The sequence below is a fragment of the Citrus sinensis genome, chromosome 6 (assembly GCF_022201045.2).
Source record: "Citrus sinensis cultivar Valencia sweet orange chromosome 6, DVS_A1.0, whole genome shotgun sequence".
NCBI lineage: Eukaryota > Viridiplantae > Streptophyta > Magnoliopsida > Sapindales > Rutaceae > Citrus > Citrus sinensis.
In genome coordinates, this window is record NC_068561.1 from 3,181,760 (window position 1) to 3,196,833 (window position 15,074).

The 15,074-nt window shown below is 34.1% G+C and overlaps 2 protein-coding genes across 4 annotated transcripts; both read left to right on the forward strand.

The window, feature by feature from the left end:
- The first annotated feature begins 149 nt into the window (after nucleotides 1–149).
- Nucleotides 150–6,474, forward strand: LOC102611212 (calreticulin-3-like). 2 transcript variants are annotated; one of them, XM_006480403.4, is made up of 14 exons: nucleotides 150–316; nucleotides 806–913; nucleotides 2,048–2,240; nucleotides 2,817–3,075; nucleotides 3,312–3,368; nucleotides 3,453–3,500; nucleotides 3,701–3,787; nucleotides 3,889–3,946; nucleotides 4,030–4,097; nucleotides 4,209–4,301; nucleotides 4,394–4,450; nucleotides 4,553–4,651; nucleotides 5,479–5,505; nucleotides 6,175–6,474. In XM_006480403.4, the coding sequence occupies exons 1-14, from the start codon at nucleotides 238–240 to the stop codon at nucleotides 6,184–6,186; spliced, it is 1,245 nt and encodes a 414-aa protein (XP_006480466.1). In that variant the 5' UTR covers nucleotides 150–237; the 3' UTR covers nucleotides 6,187–6,474. The 2 variants fall into 2 exon arrangements, with proteins under 2 accessions (XP_006480466.1, XP_006480467.1); XM_006480404.4 differs by lacking the exon at nucleotides 5,479–5,505.
- A 4,577-nt stretch (nucleotides 6,475–11,051) lies between these two features.
- LOC102610695 (probable transcription factor At1g11510) lies at nucleotides 11,052–13,451 on the forward strand. 2 transcript variants are annotated; one of them, XM_015531027.3, is made up of 2 exons: nucleotides 11,052–12,341; nucleotides 13,030–13,451. In XM_015531027.3, exon 1 carries the CDS (start codon nucleotides 11,179–11,181, stop codon nucleotides 12,301–12,303), a length of 1,125 nt encoding a protein of 374 aa, XP_015386513.1. In that variant the 5' UTR covers nucleotides 11,052–11,178; the 3' UTR covers nucleotides 12,304–12,341; nucleotides 13,030–13,451. The 2 variants fall into 2 exon arrangements, with proteins under 2 accessions (XP_015386513.1, XP_006480465.1); XM_006480402.4 differs by having other exon boundaries at nucleotides 11,061–12,299.
- Nucleotides 13,452–15,074: the final 1,623 nt, after the last annotated feature.

The following is a 15,074-nucleotide window of genomic DNA, read 5'->3' on the forward strand; positions in this document are numbered from 1 at the left end:
CTTCTGATTGGCCAAAAACCTCAAATAGTCTTAAATTATGACAAACCGTGGGCCCCATCCTTTATTAAATAATTGGTCAATTCCACACTAAACAGTCTCGTGGCAATATTGTAATTAAACTAAAAAACAAGGGTAAACATTCCGCCAAAGTTTCTATAACTAGCCAACGCTGAGACTAAGAGAACTCAGATAATTGGAGTGAGATTCTTAAAACTACAAGCCACAAGGATCCTAAAGATGATGATTAAGCTGCTTGTACTTTTCCTTTTCTTTCAAATTTCAGTTTCTGAGATCTTTTTTGAAGAGCGATTTGACGGTACTCTCTTAGTATTCATGCTTTGGCTGCTTGTACTTTTTATTTATTTTTACTTGTTTTTCCATTAATTTTGCCACGTCAGTAACCGTAACAAATTTTAGTTAGTTAACTAACTGTTTACAGTTATATGTTTAGTACTTGTTGTTTGGCCGCCGAGAAAATGCGAGAAAATTTTAATGAGTCAACATCTGTAGTAGAAAATTGAGTTTTTCGGTACCCTTCTGCTTGAACTAAATGATGCAAAGTACCAATTTTTTTTTTTTTTGAATCAAATGCTTTGTTTGGCAGAGGAAAGTGAAAGCAAAACTAAAAAAAAAAAAATCAGTCTTTTAAGTGAAATTTTTCTCAATGAAATAGTTCAAATTCAATGAGCTTGTGATGATATTTTTATTTTCTATATGTAGGTTCTTAAGCTATTTATTTCTTAAAAAAAAAATTGATTCGATTGACAATTTCTTCTTGGTTGTTTATTACTTGGTATTGTAAAAGATGGATGGCGAAGTCGTTGGGTAATATCAGACTGGAAACGAAGTGAAGGGAAAGCTGGATATTTTAAGCACACAGCTGGAAAGTGGCATGGTGACCCGGATGATAAAGGTACTAAATCTCAAACTTTTGGTTTGTTGATTGAGGCTATTTTTAGAATTTAAGTTCGAAATGAAAACACTAGTTATCAGGTATATAAGTTTGGTGCGTGCTCTTCAAATATTTGATGCGGAAAATCATTTTAGCTACCTTTGAAATTGTTAGTGTTGATGACTTCATTAGCTGTCTTTTTAGGCCTTTGGATGCGTTAACTCACAGATCCTTCAATTCTCTTTTCTTAAATACAATTGTTACTGGCCTTTTGATTTTTGTAATATGATATATTTGGAAAATCGTCAAGGAAGGTTATAGTTGATGTAGAAGTTTCCGAGAGAGAGGTTTGCTTATATGTATTGTTGTTTGAGATAAGAGTCTTAACTAAAAAGACCATTCATAGCTTCCAAAATGTCAACCATGGTGTTGCTGGGACTTTTGTGATCATCCTAACACCGTTTTTACTAGCATACTCTTTCCATCACCCTCTCTGGCTTCTGCTTGTATCCATCTTATCATCATCCTACTGCAATTGTCACCCACCAAGCCCTCTAGATGTGTAGTTGCTCTAGCTCTATGTTATCCAAAAGTTAACTGCTGCCCCTGCTTTCCTACACCCACCAAGTCCTGCATATTTTTTTTCTCATGGCTGGTACTCCCACCACTCTTCTCGCCTGTCTTGAACTGCTAGCTTTTGTTATTGAATAGTCTCTCTGCTTCTGTGAATTGATCACATATGATGCACATGTCTAATGTGCTTGTGGTTCTGTTAGATGGTACTGACACGCAGTTAGAATTCGATTGATGGTTAACTCAGTGCATTCATAATTTTAAAAAAATTGATTTTAAGCAAAGAAAACAAATTTAAATGAGATGTCATTCAACTTGAATTCTCCACCTATTTGAAGTGAACTTGGGATCAAAATTGCCGAGTCAAATTGCTATAAAATGGAATCCCCATCAATATGATGGAACATTGTAAACTTTTGTCCATTTTTGTAGTTTGTGATGTGCTGAAATAAAAATGTAATATAAATTATACATAAAATGGGAAAAAGGTTTATGAATTGAACTAATGCAGAGGCAAGCTAAAAGGCAATTCCTGCAAAGTCCCTTTTGATGGTTTCTTTAATGATGTTGGTATTGTTGTAGGTATTCAAACTCACACCGATGCAAGACACTATGCCATATCTGCAAAAATACCAGAATTTAGCAACAAAAACAGAACATTGGTTGTTCAGTATTCTATACGATTTGAGCAAGACATCGAATGTGGTGGTGGATACATAAAACTTCTTTCTGCATATGTCAATCAAAAGAAATTTGGCGGAGATGCTCCCTACAGGTTGCTTTCATACCATATATTTCATTTGTTCTGCTCCTTAATTCTTTTGAATTGCATACTACCTGTTTGGGACCTCTAAATAAGAGCCCTTTTTGCATGATCAGGATTCTGAATGGGATACCAGAAAAAATATTTAGGAACATAATACATTTCATTGAGCATTATTTCTATAAAGGTAGCTGATTTAGAGTCTTAACGGGATGAAATAAATAATAATATATGCATTTTTGGCTTCTATCTATAGAAAGGTTCACTCATATTGGATTGTGATAGCAAAAACTATAAAATCATAAAATCTAGTTAAGAATTGTTTGCTCATAATGTTACTCTGATTAATTCATCATAAAAGATCTTTTAGAATCAACTGTAAATCATTTGTTTAAGACAACAAATCTAATTTTATCTCTACTAAGACGAAGAAAGTTTTTATATTTTTGTCAATCCAAATATTTCAGTTAATTCATGTTTTCCTTGTGTTTTAATTCCTAAGCTTGTTTCTTTTCCCTCTTGATTGAGTTATGATCTATCCTCACCATACCTTGTAAATGTCTATTGACTAACAAATTGGTTTTGCAGTTTAATGTTTGGACCAGATATATGTGGCACGCAAAAGAAGCATCTCCATGTTATCCTCTCCTACCAGGGTCAGAATTACCCCATCAAAAAGGAGCTGGAATGTGAAACAGACAAGTTGACTCATTTCTACACATTTATTCTCAGGCCTGATGCCAGTTATAGTATCCTCATTGATAACCGAGAGAGGGATTCTGGTAGCATGTACACGGATTGGGATATTCTTCCTCCACGGAAAATCAAAGCTGTCAATGCCAAAAAGGTTTCAAATTGAGCTTCAAACTTAAGATACATTAAGCCTAGAGTAGTCAATGACATTATTTCTTGTGGTAGTTTACTGTTCTTGATCCCTGATTCTCCTTGAAAAGATTCTATTACTTTCGGCTGTTTTAGCTAGGATATTGAGGATTTACCTTGTATATAATTGGAGTTTATTCTAGTTCCAGGCTTATTTGTGCAAACCACGGAATTTAAAGTGTTGTTTGAAATGTTTCACAGCCAGCGGATTGGGATGATAGAGAATATATTGATGATCCTAATGCCGTCAAACCAGAGGTATGAAATTTTGTATCTGTTTTCTTTGTTTCACTTCAATGCATAAAGTACGCTCTTCCACTCACTAGTGGTTTGTTTTTTTAGGGATATGATTCAATTCCAAAAGAAATTCCAGACCCGAAAGCTAAGAAGGTGAGTACACCGCTGGTACAACAATAATTTTGATAGAGCCATTTATGTGCAAGCTTGCTGGCCTTTTGCTTCTGAACCCACCTCTCTACTGCTTTTAGTGTGCTAATGAGGTCCCTAAAGGTTGCTCTGTGATCTGATGTCTGAGAAAAGAAAAACAAGTGAAAAAAACCTTTAAACTTACTTTTCTTTTGCTTTATTAGCCTGACAATTGGGATGAAGACGAGGATGGCCTATGGAAACCACCAAAGATACCAAATCCCGCATATAAAGGACTATGGAGGCCCAAGGTCTGTCTGTTTTCCTTTTATAAGGTCATTAAAAGCTAGAAGTTATTACTTTTATCATTATCATCCAGTTTAACTTTGCTACTGTTTTTCTGACATGGCAGAGGATCAAGAACCCGAACTATAAAGGGAAATGGAAGATCCCTTACATTGACAATCCAGGTATTGTTACTTACCGTATACATTTTTAACCATTGGAGAAAGATTTTGATCAGCAGCTTAGAAGTATTTTTCTTTCTATACAGAGTTTGAAGATGATCCCGATCTTTACGTGCTTAAGCCAATTAAGTATGTAGGCATTGAAGTTTGGCAGGTATGATTATTGATCATCAGTATGAATATGCAAAGTTGGGATTGCCTTTAAGTTGAAAGCAAATCCAATTCTCCTTTGATGATTTATTTTAGATTACGTGGTTGAGTGCAGGTCAAGGCGGGTTCAGTTTATGACAACATTTTGATCTGTGATGATCCTGCATATGCAAAACAAGTGGTCGAGGAAGTACTTTCTAACAGGGAGGTGTGTTCCAGCTCTTTTGTCTTTACTACTGTACAATGATTGAATGTACTGGTGCCCGATTTGTAATTTTTTTTCCTTCTTTGATATTTCAGATTGAAAAAGAGGGTTTTGAGGAAGCAGAGAAAGTGAGAAAAGCGCGAGAGGAAGAGGTTAGTAGGATTACTTAATATCACTGTAGAAACTGCATAACTCAGCCGAGAACTTTTGTTTTTCACTTGTATTCTAAGTAATTTAAACCCTTGTACGTGCAGGAAGCTCAACGAGCAAGAGAGGAAGGGGAAAAGAGGAGAAGAGAGAGGGGTTATGATCGAAGAAGATATCGGGATCGCTACAGAGATAAATACCGAAGGGTTTGCATCTTGTTTTCTCTTTCAATTATTATAATTTTTCATTTCAATTAAATATTATTTGCTTCTTCTTCTTATCCCATTCCATTAAATTTTTGGTGATGTGCTGCTACTCATTAAGCCTTTTTTTTTTTATTTACTGATATATTAAAATAAGAACTTTATTGATATTTATAATTATAGATATATCTAGACTCTCCTTTAATAATTCTAGTATGGTTCAGTCCGAAGGTCGAGATATATCGGGACTCTCCTTTAATAATTCTATTATGGGTCAACCCTCACTTAATGCTGGAGAGAGATCGATTCTGTCCTAAATGTGGGGAGACAAGTAGATCCCTACTAAAAGGGGAGTTCGAGTCCCAACCATTGCTGGGACTCGAACCCAAGCTTGAGCGCATGGGCCGCTAATGGGCTACGAGCCCATTGGCATGCTAATCATTGAGCTTGAATGGCCTAAGATGTCAATTACTTGTTTTTTTTTCAATTTTCCTTTGAAGTCCTTCATGTTTACTAACTCATCTTCCTAGTATTATATGTATAAATCTGGCGTATTCATCTTATTTTTGGACTAAGCTTCTTCTTTCATTCCTTTGCTGTTGCTTTTCTTTCTTTTCAAGATCATGTAGCTTCTAATAGACGATGATATAGCAACACGATGATAAACTGCTTGACATGATGTTGTCATATAAATGGGCATTTTGTTACATTTTAAATAATGTTGGTGTATATGGTATTCTAAAGTAATTTGAATGCTTATTAAATCTAGACATTTTCATACATATTTTGCACAAAAATGTAGTTTCTAAATCAGATTATTTGTTTTGCAGCATGATTACTTGGACGATGATTATCATGTAAGCATCCATCCAACTTTATTCATTTCATTTCTAATTTAATGAGTTGTGAAGTAATAAGAGAGCTCCTAATTGTTTTTGAATTGTCAAATTTTACCATTTTATTATGAGTAATGATACAACCACAAACTCTTGTACAAACTTATTTTGTACAAACTGATGTGGCATGATAAGATTGGTTGAATTAAATATCACTTAGCCCACATGATTTATTTTTATTAATTTATATTTTCATTCAACCAATGAATTAATGCCACGTCAGTTTGTACAAAATAAGTTTGTACAAGAGTTTGTGGCTGTATCATTACTCTTTTATTATATCCTACACTTCTATCACAACACAATCCCAAATTAGATTTAAATCCCTGTTAGTTGTACAGGGAAGCCTATTGAGCCGCACAATTTGTTTCCTTTAGTTCGGTTGTTTGGCAAGATAAGACCAGCAATCTGTTTGTCCAATCTTCCCTGTACATGTTCCTTAAAATTTCCTCTGATGTTTGAATACTTTTATCACATGAGTGATTTTATCTTGCAATATCTTTCATGGACCAATTTTTATCCTCATCATCCATGCATTTCTTTTAAATTTGACCTTCTGAAGGCATCCGGTGAACCTGAAAAACTGCTGAATCACCACAGATCTAACAAGTCCGTTGATATGTTTTGCAGGATGAGCTATGAGGCAGAGGTCCCTCACTGGTGTTCCTTCACCTGCCCTCCTCAGTGGTGCCATCGCCTTTTATGTGAAGGATTGATGCTTGCAACTGCTATAAATCAGTAGCATTCGCCCTTGAAGTTGTATTTTTGGCTCTGATTATTGTAGTATTATTTGGAGGCAACACTCCAGCATTTCTAGATACCGAACTAGTTGAAGTTTGTTTTTATTGTATGGTACATGCTTTACTTTGGAGTTAATTAAAACACTTTTTTTTTACCATCAATGCCTGAGAGTGAAGAAGAATATTCATATTTTGTCGAGATTATTATATGCTTACTGCATTTCCCTGCTATGATAGTGATCACATGAGTTTTGATAGTGAGTTTGCATATGAAATTTCAACTTATGAATTGCTTTGGATGCTAATATTAAAAATGTGGTGGCGATGCCTGAAAATTACGCCCGAAATCGTATCCAATTTGAAAAAATTTAAAATGACGTCTTTTTGAGTTTTGGTATAATTTTCGGGTAAAGCAGAATCTCTCTTTGTTAGGGGAATGCATCGGATTCTTTTCTCTCAGCAAAGGTAGGTAAATAGTTGAGAATAATCATCTTAAACTGAATGCTCAATGTTAAGCAAAATTTCTCCGCTCATAAAAGTTAGGTAAATAGTCGAAAATACTCGACTTTAACTCTCGATTCATTCATTGAAGTCGGGTAAATAGTCGATAATACTCAACTTCAATGTAACATTGCACAAGTATTTATTTAGCAAAAAATATTGACTTTTGTATTAAGGTTAAGTAACTAATCGAGAATACTGGTCCTAAATTAAAATGAAAAGTTTTTTAATTAAGTCGGGTAAAAAGTCAAACTGCACTCGACTTTGACTGTATCAATATGAAATCATCTATCAAGATATGTAATAACTATTAAAAAGTACCTACAACAACCATAAATTATCCAACAATATCATCTCATAACAACTAATTCATCTCTATACAATTTCAGTACGAAAATCCTTATGCAATGACTCAGGATATAGTCTTTCAATTGCTCCAAGCACTCAAGCCATGGCCCAAAAACTCCACAACGCCGCCCTTAAAGACAACATACCATTTACGATTGTCCATCAAACTTTGTATGGACACATAATGTTAATTATATTACATGTTTAAACAACATTAAGGGGATAAATTAACCATAAATTAATGGCAAAACATAAACGAATACTAAAAATTGAGTCACTTGCATTGCATTTTAATTTTAAACAAGACATTACTCCTCATGTAATGGCATTGTGTCATGCATTTGAGTCAATTAACTTCGATTGCATTTACAAGGCAACTTTTCCTCGCCCTTAAAAGATATTCTATTATTCTTTGGACGCCCACTTGGCCACTTTTCTAGAGGAGGATATGCTTCAATGGCACATACATCACCAAAAATACTCCACCCCTCTTAAGGACCAACAGGGTAAATGGTCTCAGAATATATTAACACCTATGCATCACTTGAATAGTAATAGGAGTAGTAATCATAGATTGAAAAATCATGATGCCTGCACACTGCCACAACATGTACACATGGTAATTGTTTGAGTTGGAATTCTTGACAAGTGAAAGTTTATTCTAATGTTTACATGCCCATCAAGATCATCATCTTTGACAATAAAGTCATATAGCTCTAAGTTGATCGCCCAAAACTTTTGAGAGGCAATTCGTCTACCTCTCACTACCTTATCCGTCTATTTTGTCAGTTGACTATTTGCAGCAGTGACCTCTTCACGACGGTTACAAAACCACTCTCGTAGTTCGTCAATTATCCCATCTATTAGGTTGTGAATAGATAACAATTGATCAAATTTTAGAATCTCATTCATGCATTCAGCAATGTTGCTATTCATAATATTGTAACATCGCCCGTCGAAGTGCGAACGTGCCCACTTGTCAATCCCCACTTCCTCGAAATACTTTCCAACTACCTTGCTAACCTTGTGTATCTCATTCATATGATATGTGAAGTGTGTTAGTCGATATACTTTTAAAGCTGCTTCAAATATACTACCAATGTCAATGTCCTTAAAGTGAGCCCTAAGATTTTGCTTTAGTTACATCCCCTCAATTTGTTCAAAAGACTTACTCGACCTTATTACTCAGCTCTTAGTCAACTTGTTTAAAAAATTTACTCGACTTTTACTCTACTCGTTTAAATAATTATTGGATACTTACTCGATTTGTTCAAAAAACTTACTCAAGTTTTTACTCTACTTATTTTAAAAATTACTCAATTTGTTCAAAAAACTTATGTGACTTTTACACGACTTATTTTAAAAATTGCTATACTCTTATTTGACTTATCTAATAGATTTACTCAATTTTCTACTCCACTAGATACTCGACTTACTCAACTCCCTTTCTTTACTTCTTACTCAACTAAATACTCGACTTACCTAATTTTGTACTCGACTTCTTTAAAAAAATTACATAACTCTTACTCAATTTATTTAGAAAACTTATTTGACTTTTACTCGACTTATTTTAAAAATTAATAGACTCTTACTCAACTTAATATTCGACTTATTCATTATACTTACTCTACTTCTTACTTGACTAGATACTCGACTTACTTATCTACTTTACTTCACTTTTTACTCGATTAAATACTTCACTTACCCAACTTCATACTCAACTTCTTCCTAGATTGATTTTTCAATCATTCATAACTTAAATTGAGATCTTAAATCCCTACATTTTATGCAATAATGTGTGTATGTAAGCACAAAAATGAATAACGTACTATTAAAACTCATAAATCATTAGCAAATATACTTGTGATGAAATCAAATTAAACCCTAAGCATACAAAATGGTTGCATTTCAAACATATCTTATCCACCACTTGATAATGCACCTTTTGAAGAGTTTATTTTTATCAAAAACCTTTATATTAAAAGTAAGAGATGAAATGGTGAGAGAGGAGGAAACCGTGAGAGGAAGAAATGGTGAAAAGAGGAAACCATGAGAAAAGAACGGTGAGAGGGAGAAATGGTGTAGATTCATGGTATTTTTAAGGGTGTGTTTTGACTTTTTCCACTTTCATGAGGCATATAAATGTGATAAGGTATAGATTCAGTATTTAGGGATAAATAGGATTTATTTAAATTAAAAAATCCCTCTTTGTTTTTTCCTTTATCCCAAATGGTTAAAATAACAGCCCAGTAAAATATTTGATGTAATTTAAGCATGTCAAAAAATTTTATGACATTGTAATGGCTACCACCCATAATTTTAGTGCATGTTGGTATGATTTATTTGAGAACCACAAGTGTTTAATTTAAAAGTTCTTTAAAAAATTTTAGTATTGATTGGTTGTATTCTGAGTAGAATTTTAAAGTAAAATAAACTAATTTATCTCTATTAATTTTTATAAAAGATAATTATCTAAAATGTTCTTCATTTATTTTATTATTTATTTCATTCTTTTTATAAAATACTTGTCTATTTAAGTAATTTTATAATATTTAATAAAACTTTCATAAGCAAATAAATAACCTAAATTTTTTTGGAAAAAACTTTATTTTTCAAAGCTATACTAGTAAAAACTTTATTTAAATAGACTCTTGTTTGAAAAATTATAGGGAGCCTTAAAAGATTCAGGGTGGCCATATTTTCCCCCACCTTTTGTATAAAATCACTCCACTTAATAGATTTTTTGTAATTACAATATTATCCTTCGGTGAAATGACTAAAATAGATAAATAAATAAATAATTATTAGTTAAATTATTATCTATTACAATTTATAATTAAACTTATTATACCATATAAATGCAGGAGTTTTTATGTTCTTAAACTCTTTCCTAATAGTTCAAATAAAAAAAGAAGTCAATATTACAATGATGGATGAAGAAAAAGTACAAACGGAAGAATTTGGAAAATAAAAAATAGTTAATATTACATTGATGGAAAAAGAAGATATGCCAAGGGAAGAATTCCAAACGGAATTAGTAAGTTTAAGTTTTGTTTTTTAGAAAGTAATTTTTAATTAAAAAGTTGTTTGTTCATGTGGATTAATTTATGGTTTGTCTAGTTTCATGTGATCTTTTATGGTTTCGTTTAATAATTTTCTATTGGGAATTAATTTTCCTTTTAGTTAAGTAAGTCAAATCTTTCTAGAGCATATATGTTAAACTGTTTTGAATATTTAGCTACTGACATTTTCGTAAGCATGATTTTCTTTCTTTGATATGTTAAATTTATTTAAATTTTGTTATATAATTTATGTATAATATTTTAAAAATTACGAAATGAAGGCTTTGATAACATGTTGGTCTATGAGCTGTCAACAATTATTATTATTTTTTAAGTTAAAACAAACAAAAATCTAGAAAAGAAAAAGAAAAAAAAGTATTATAAATATTAAATAGACAGGGGTATTTTTGGTATTTATGGGGTGGGTTTACAAAATAAATTCATTTTAATTATTTTTAATGGGGTGGATTTACAAAAAACAAGGGGGGGGGGGGGGGTGTCATTGCCCAAAGATTCATAGAGGATTGATAAAAAAACGAATTATGATTTGCACTAAACTTTCACTTAATATTGAATCATATTAATCAAGATTTATTTTTAATTTTATTTTTATATTTTACGTTTTAAACAACTATTGATTTAGGCTCTAAAAATATAGATCAGCCCTAAATCCGTATCTTACACCAAACTAAATTTATTTTCAAATAATAAAATAAATCGAATCAGTGTACCGTTGTTTCTATCGAAAATAAATTAATTGCAATTTGATATTAAAAAAAAAAACTTAAATGAGTAATTAATTCGAGTCTGTTTCGGTGCCCAAGGAGATCCGGACCGCAACCGATCAAATTTCAAACACCGATTCCCGACCCGATTTGAGGACCTTTTATATGTCTGGAAATTTCATTTGACTTACCAGTTACCGAGGGCTCCACAACAACGCTACAGCTTCTCGCATCTCAGTCTCTCACAGATCGCACACTATGGCACCGAAGAAGCCGAATCCAAGGGAAGAACCACCAGCTGCTTCTTCGTCAGCAGAAGAAGAAGAAGAAGAAGAAGACGACTCTTCAGGTTCAGAATTAGAAGTGTCGTCGTCGTCATCCGATGACGATGGAGAAGAAGAAGAAAAAGACACTCAAGGCCAAGACCACGCGACGACAATGTTGCCAAAAACCCAGAAGCAACCGGCTCTCAAAAAACCAGAAGCAACCGCCCAGACCAAGGCCCCCAGTTCTGAGTCGGAATCGGAATCAGAATCCGGGTCCGAACCCGGTGCTTCTCCGAAGCCTAGCGAAGCGATGAAACCCACGTCGTCGAAACGCCCGAATGAGGCTGAGAACAAGGAGGCCGCGAATGCGAAAGACTCTAAGCGAGCTAAAAAGAATGGTGGTGCCGATGAGGAGCTGCACAAGAAAGAGCCCGGAGAGGATACTAAGAAACAGCAGCCGCCGCTTTTTCAACGACTGTGGAGTGAGGATGATGAAATTATTGTGCTGAAGCGAATGATCGAGTATTCGACAGAAAAGGGTATTGATCCGAGTCAAGATACACAAGCTTTTTATGATTATGTCAAGAATTCGCTACACGGGGACTATACTAAAGCTCAGTTGATGGATAAGATTAGGAGATTGAAGAAAAAGTGTGTGAATAATCTTAGAAAGAGTGCCAAGAAAGGAGGCGTCCGTACTTTTTCGAATCCACACGAGCAGAGAGCGTATGATCTGTCTAAAAAGTTATGGGAAGGAAGCGAAGAAAGTACTGGTGGAGTCATGGCATTATCAGCTGCTAAGTCTTATAAGAAGAATCAGAGCCAAAGGGGGAATAATGAGTTATTGGCTGCTTTGAAAGCAGAGTTGTTGGGTGAAGAAGGGGCCGTAGGAGATAAGAAAGGGAATGCAGCGGTTTTTTTTGATAAAACTCTGGGTGTGGCTGGTTTGGAGGAGTTTGTGCTCCATGATGGATTTAACATGATCAGTGGAGCGAAAAAGGCAGAGTTGGAGGAAAGGTGGAAAAACTTGCAGGTTGCTCAGTTGAAGTTGTTCTTGCAGCGGAATGAGTTGATTAAGGAGCAGGCATTGTTGATTTTGGAAGCTTCAAGGAAGTAAGTAACTAAGCTGCTGCTTGTCTTGTCTCAACTCTTTAGGTATAAGATACTTAATAGTTCTTTCATTAGTTGGTGATTAGTTCTTTTTTTGTGTTTAGTTTTGGTCGATTGTGCAATTTTCTTGTAATGGTTATTGTCATGGATAGATGGATTGTAATTTAGTCTTCCTAAGAGCCAGATAACTATATTTCACGTTCCTGATATGTACTCAATTTGGTTTAATTATTTTGCAGGAACCTTCAAGTCTAATGTTTAGGAGGTTTGTTTTGCTTAAATCACTGTGCTAAAATCAAAAGTAAAATAAGTAAAATTGGGCTTTTGCTCCTGATTCATGCTTTTTAGTCGGTAAAAATGAAGAGTGATATTAAAAGTTTCTATTTTTTTGTCTATGACCGTTTGGGTTTTGCTGTTGATGAGATGCATCGTTCAGGTTTTGAGTGTATTGATTCATATAAATTATTTTGTTGATGCTTGGCTGGGTCGCAGTATACAACAGCTGTACATGGTAAAATGACTTTATCATAAATTTTTATAAAGATAATGACATAGGTGCTGTATGTGGTTTTGGGCTTGCTTGTTGTAGTGAATTTGTGTATGAATATGCACCAGTCCACTGTCGTTGACAATGGTGAACTCATATGCTTCTGTTTCATAACTTAACTTGATTATCTACTGTTCTATCAAGAATCAAACTTTTAATTTGTATAATCTGTTTGAATTCATTCAGGACAACTCAATAATGAAACCATAACAGATAGAGCATCCAGCATATTGCAGATCAGTCATGGTGGTGCTGTGATGAAAATAGGCAGAGGCAGAGCTACGTAATCCCACTAACTATTTTTTTTTGAAGGGATTAGATGATACAATACTTTTTGGGCCTAGCTTGGGAGATGATGGATCATACTATGCTCAGACTGACCATAGTTTTGAGACTTTTATTATTTTGTTTAGTTTGTACGAACTCATGTATTGTCGCCAAAGACGAGTTGTGGGTTACGCCTGCTTGGTTAATTATTGCAAACTGGACAGAAGTTTGAAATGCTGATTGTAGCTGTTGCTTGCTGTGTTAAGGCTACTGCATGTTGCCAAAACAGATACTGTTTATGTTATATTTCTGCTGGAATGCAATTGCTGGTTTCGTTTAAATATTCTGATGCTGTTTTCGTATTTTGGGTGTTACATAGGTGACCTGTGTTATTATCGCTTCATCGGATAGTTAATGCTGTCGGTGGTCTTTTAGGTTGTATATAATTTGATCGTGTGGCTGCGGAAGAATTACATTGTGATACTCTGACAATTTGAACTCCTTGTTAGTTTGCATGCTTCTATTGCATTTAGATGAGTATGCTGATAGTGGTCTTTTAGGTTGTACAAAGTTTATTGATTGGCTGTGAATCAAATCTCATTTTGATGCTGTTTCTAAGAATTGCATTTTGCTGGTAGTGTATTTAGATACAAAGTGTGCAAGATGGAATAAACATTTTTGATATGAATTTAGCTTGAAAATACGTATTAGCGTTCTTTTAAGCACTTACCTAGACAAAAATGTTACATAGGATTTGCATTTAAGCACTATATAGACAGAAGACTTGCATATATAGTTTTTGCACTTAAGCACTAGATAGACATGAAAGACTTATCTTGCAAACTACAAAAACACAAAACACCCAACTTCATCACTTTAGAGTTAAAAATTCATCACTTTAGAGCTAAAAAGATGACAGCAGCACATAGGAAGAAAAATACTGCATTGACACATGGCATTGCCTTCATTATACCAAGCTTTCACCCTACGGTTTTGAGTCTTGTTCACCATCCATATAACCTTAGCAATATGTCATGGGATGAGTATTTTGCATGGCAAACCCCTGTGTATTGAGACAACTCTTGCGCAAAAATTATTAAAGTAGCTATGAGCTTTTCGACTAGCTAAACGAAGATGTTTGCGGAAAAGTTAAAGAGAAAAGTGAACTATTGAGGCAAAGAGAAAATATATTATTCATAAGAGTGTGTGTACAAGAGAGCTTGCTTATGAGTGTTTAGTTGCTTTTGCTTGTTGCAAATGGCAAGTGCCAAGCTCTATTTTATAGAGAGGCTTGCTAATTCTAGAGTATTCTAAGTATGGAGAGTTGACCTAAAATCTTCTAGAATTGAGCTAAGCTAGCACACAAGCCTCTTTGGCTTGCAAATTTGGGTGGTCTGTGACATCTTTCCCCACTTAAGCTTACAACATCCTTGTCGTGTTCTTGTGCTTGAATCTCTTAATATATTCCACGAACTACCAAAGGTTCCCAATAGGCTTCACTTTTCGAGGAGGTTTTTACACTTCACCAAGCACTCTTTTGTAAGCTGGTACGCCCTTTCTCCAGATCAAGTGATCGACAAGGATGCACAGTAAAAATGTACTCTACATTTTTAGTACTAAAATGATTTTCACAAGCTTGTTTATGGCAAAAAGAGACGCTTTGAATTTCATTCTCTGGAATATATCTCTTACTAATTTGATCAGTACAATATTTGGATAAACAAGGATCATTTTGAAAAATTTCTTCACTTCATCTAAGAGTTTTGTTATATCTTGCTTGGTCGAGTGTCGTGGAATTTAACCTACAAAACAATAATTAACTATGTTAGCAAACTATGATAAGATATTGACACTCATAAGTTGTTCGTCTGTGAAAAAATTATTCAAAAGTAAAGATTTTAAAATAAATTTAAGATCAAGGCAAGGCAAGTGATTCGTCATAACGTTTTTAGAACTTTTTTAAT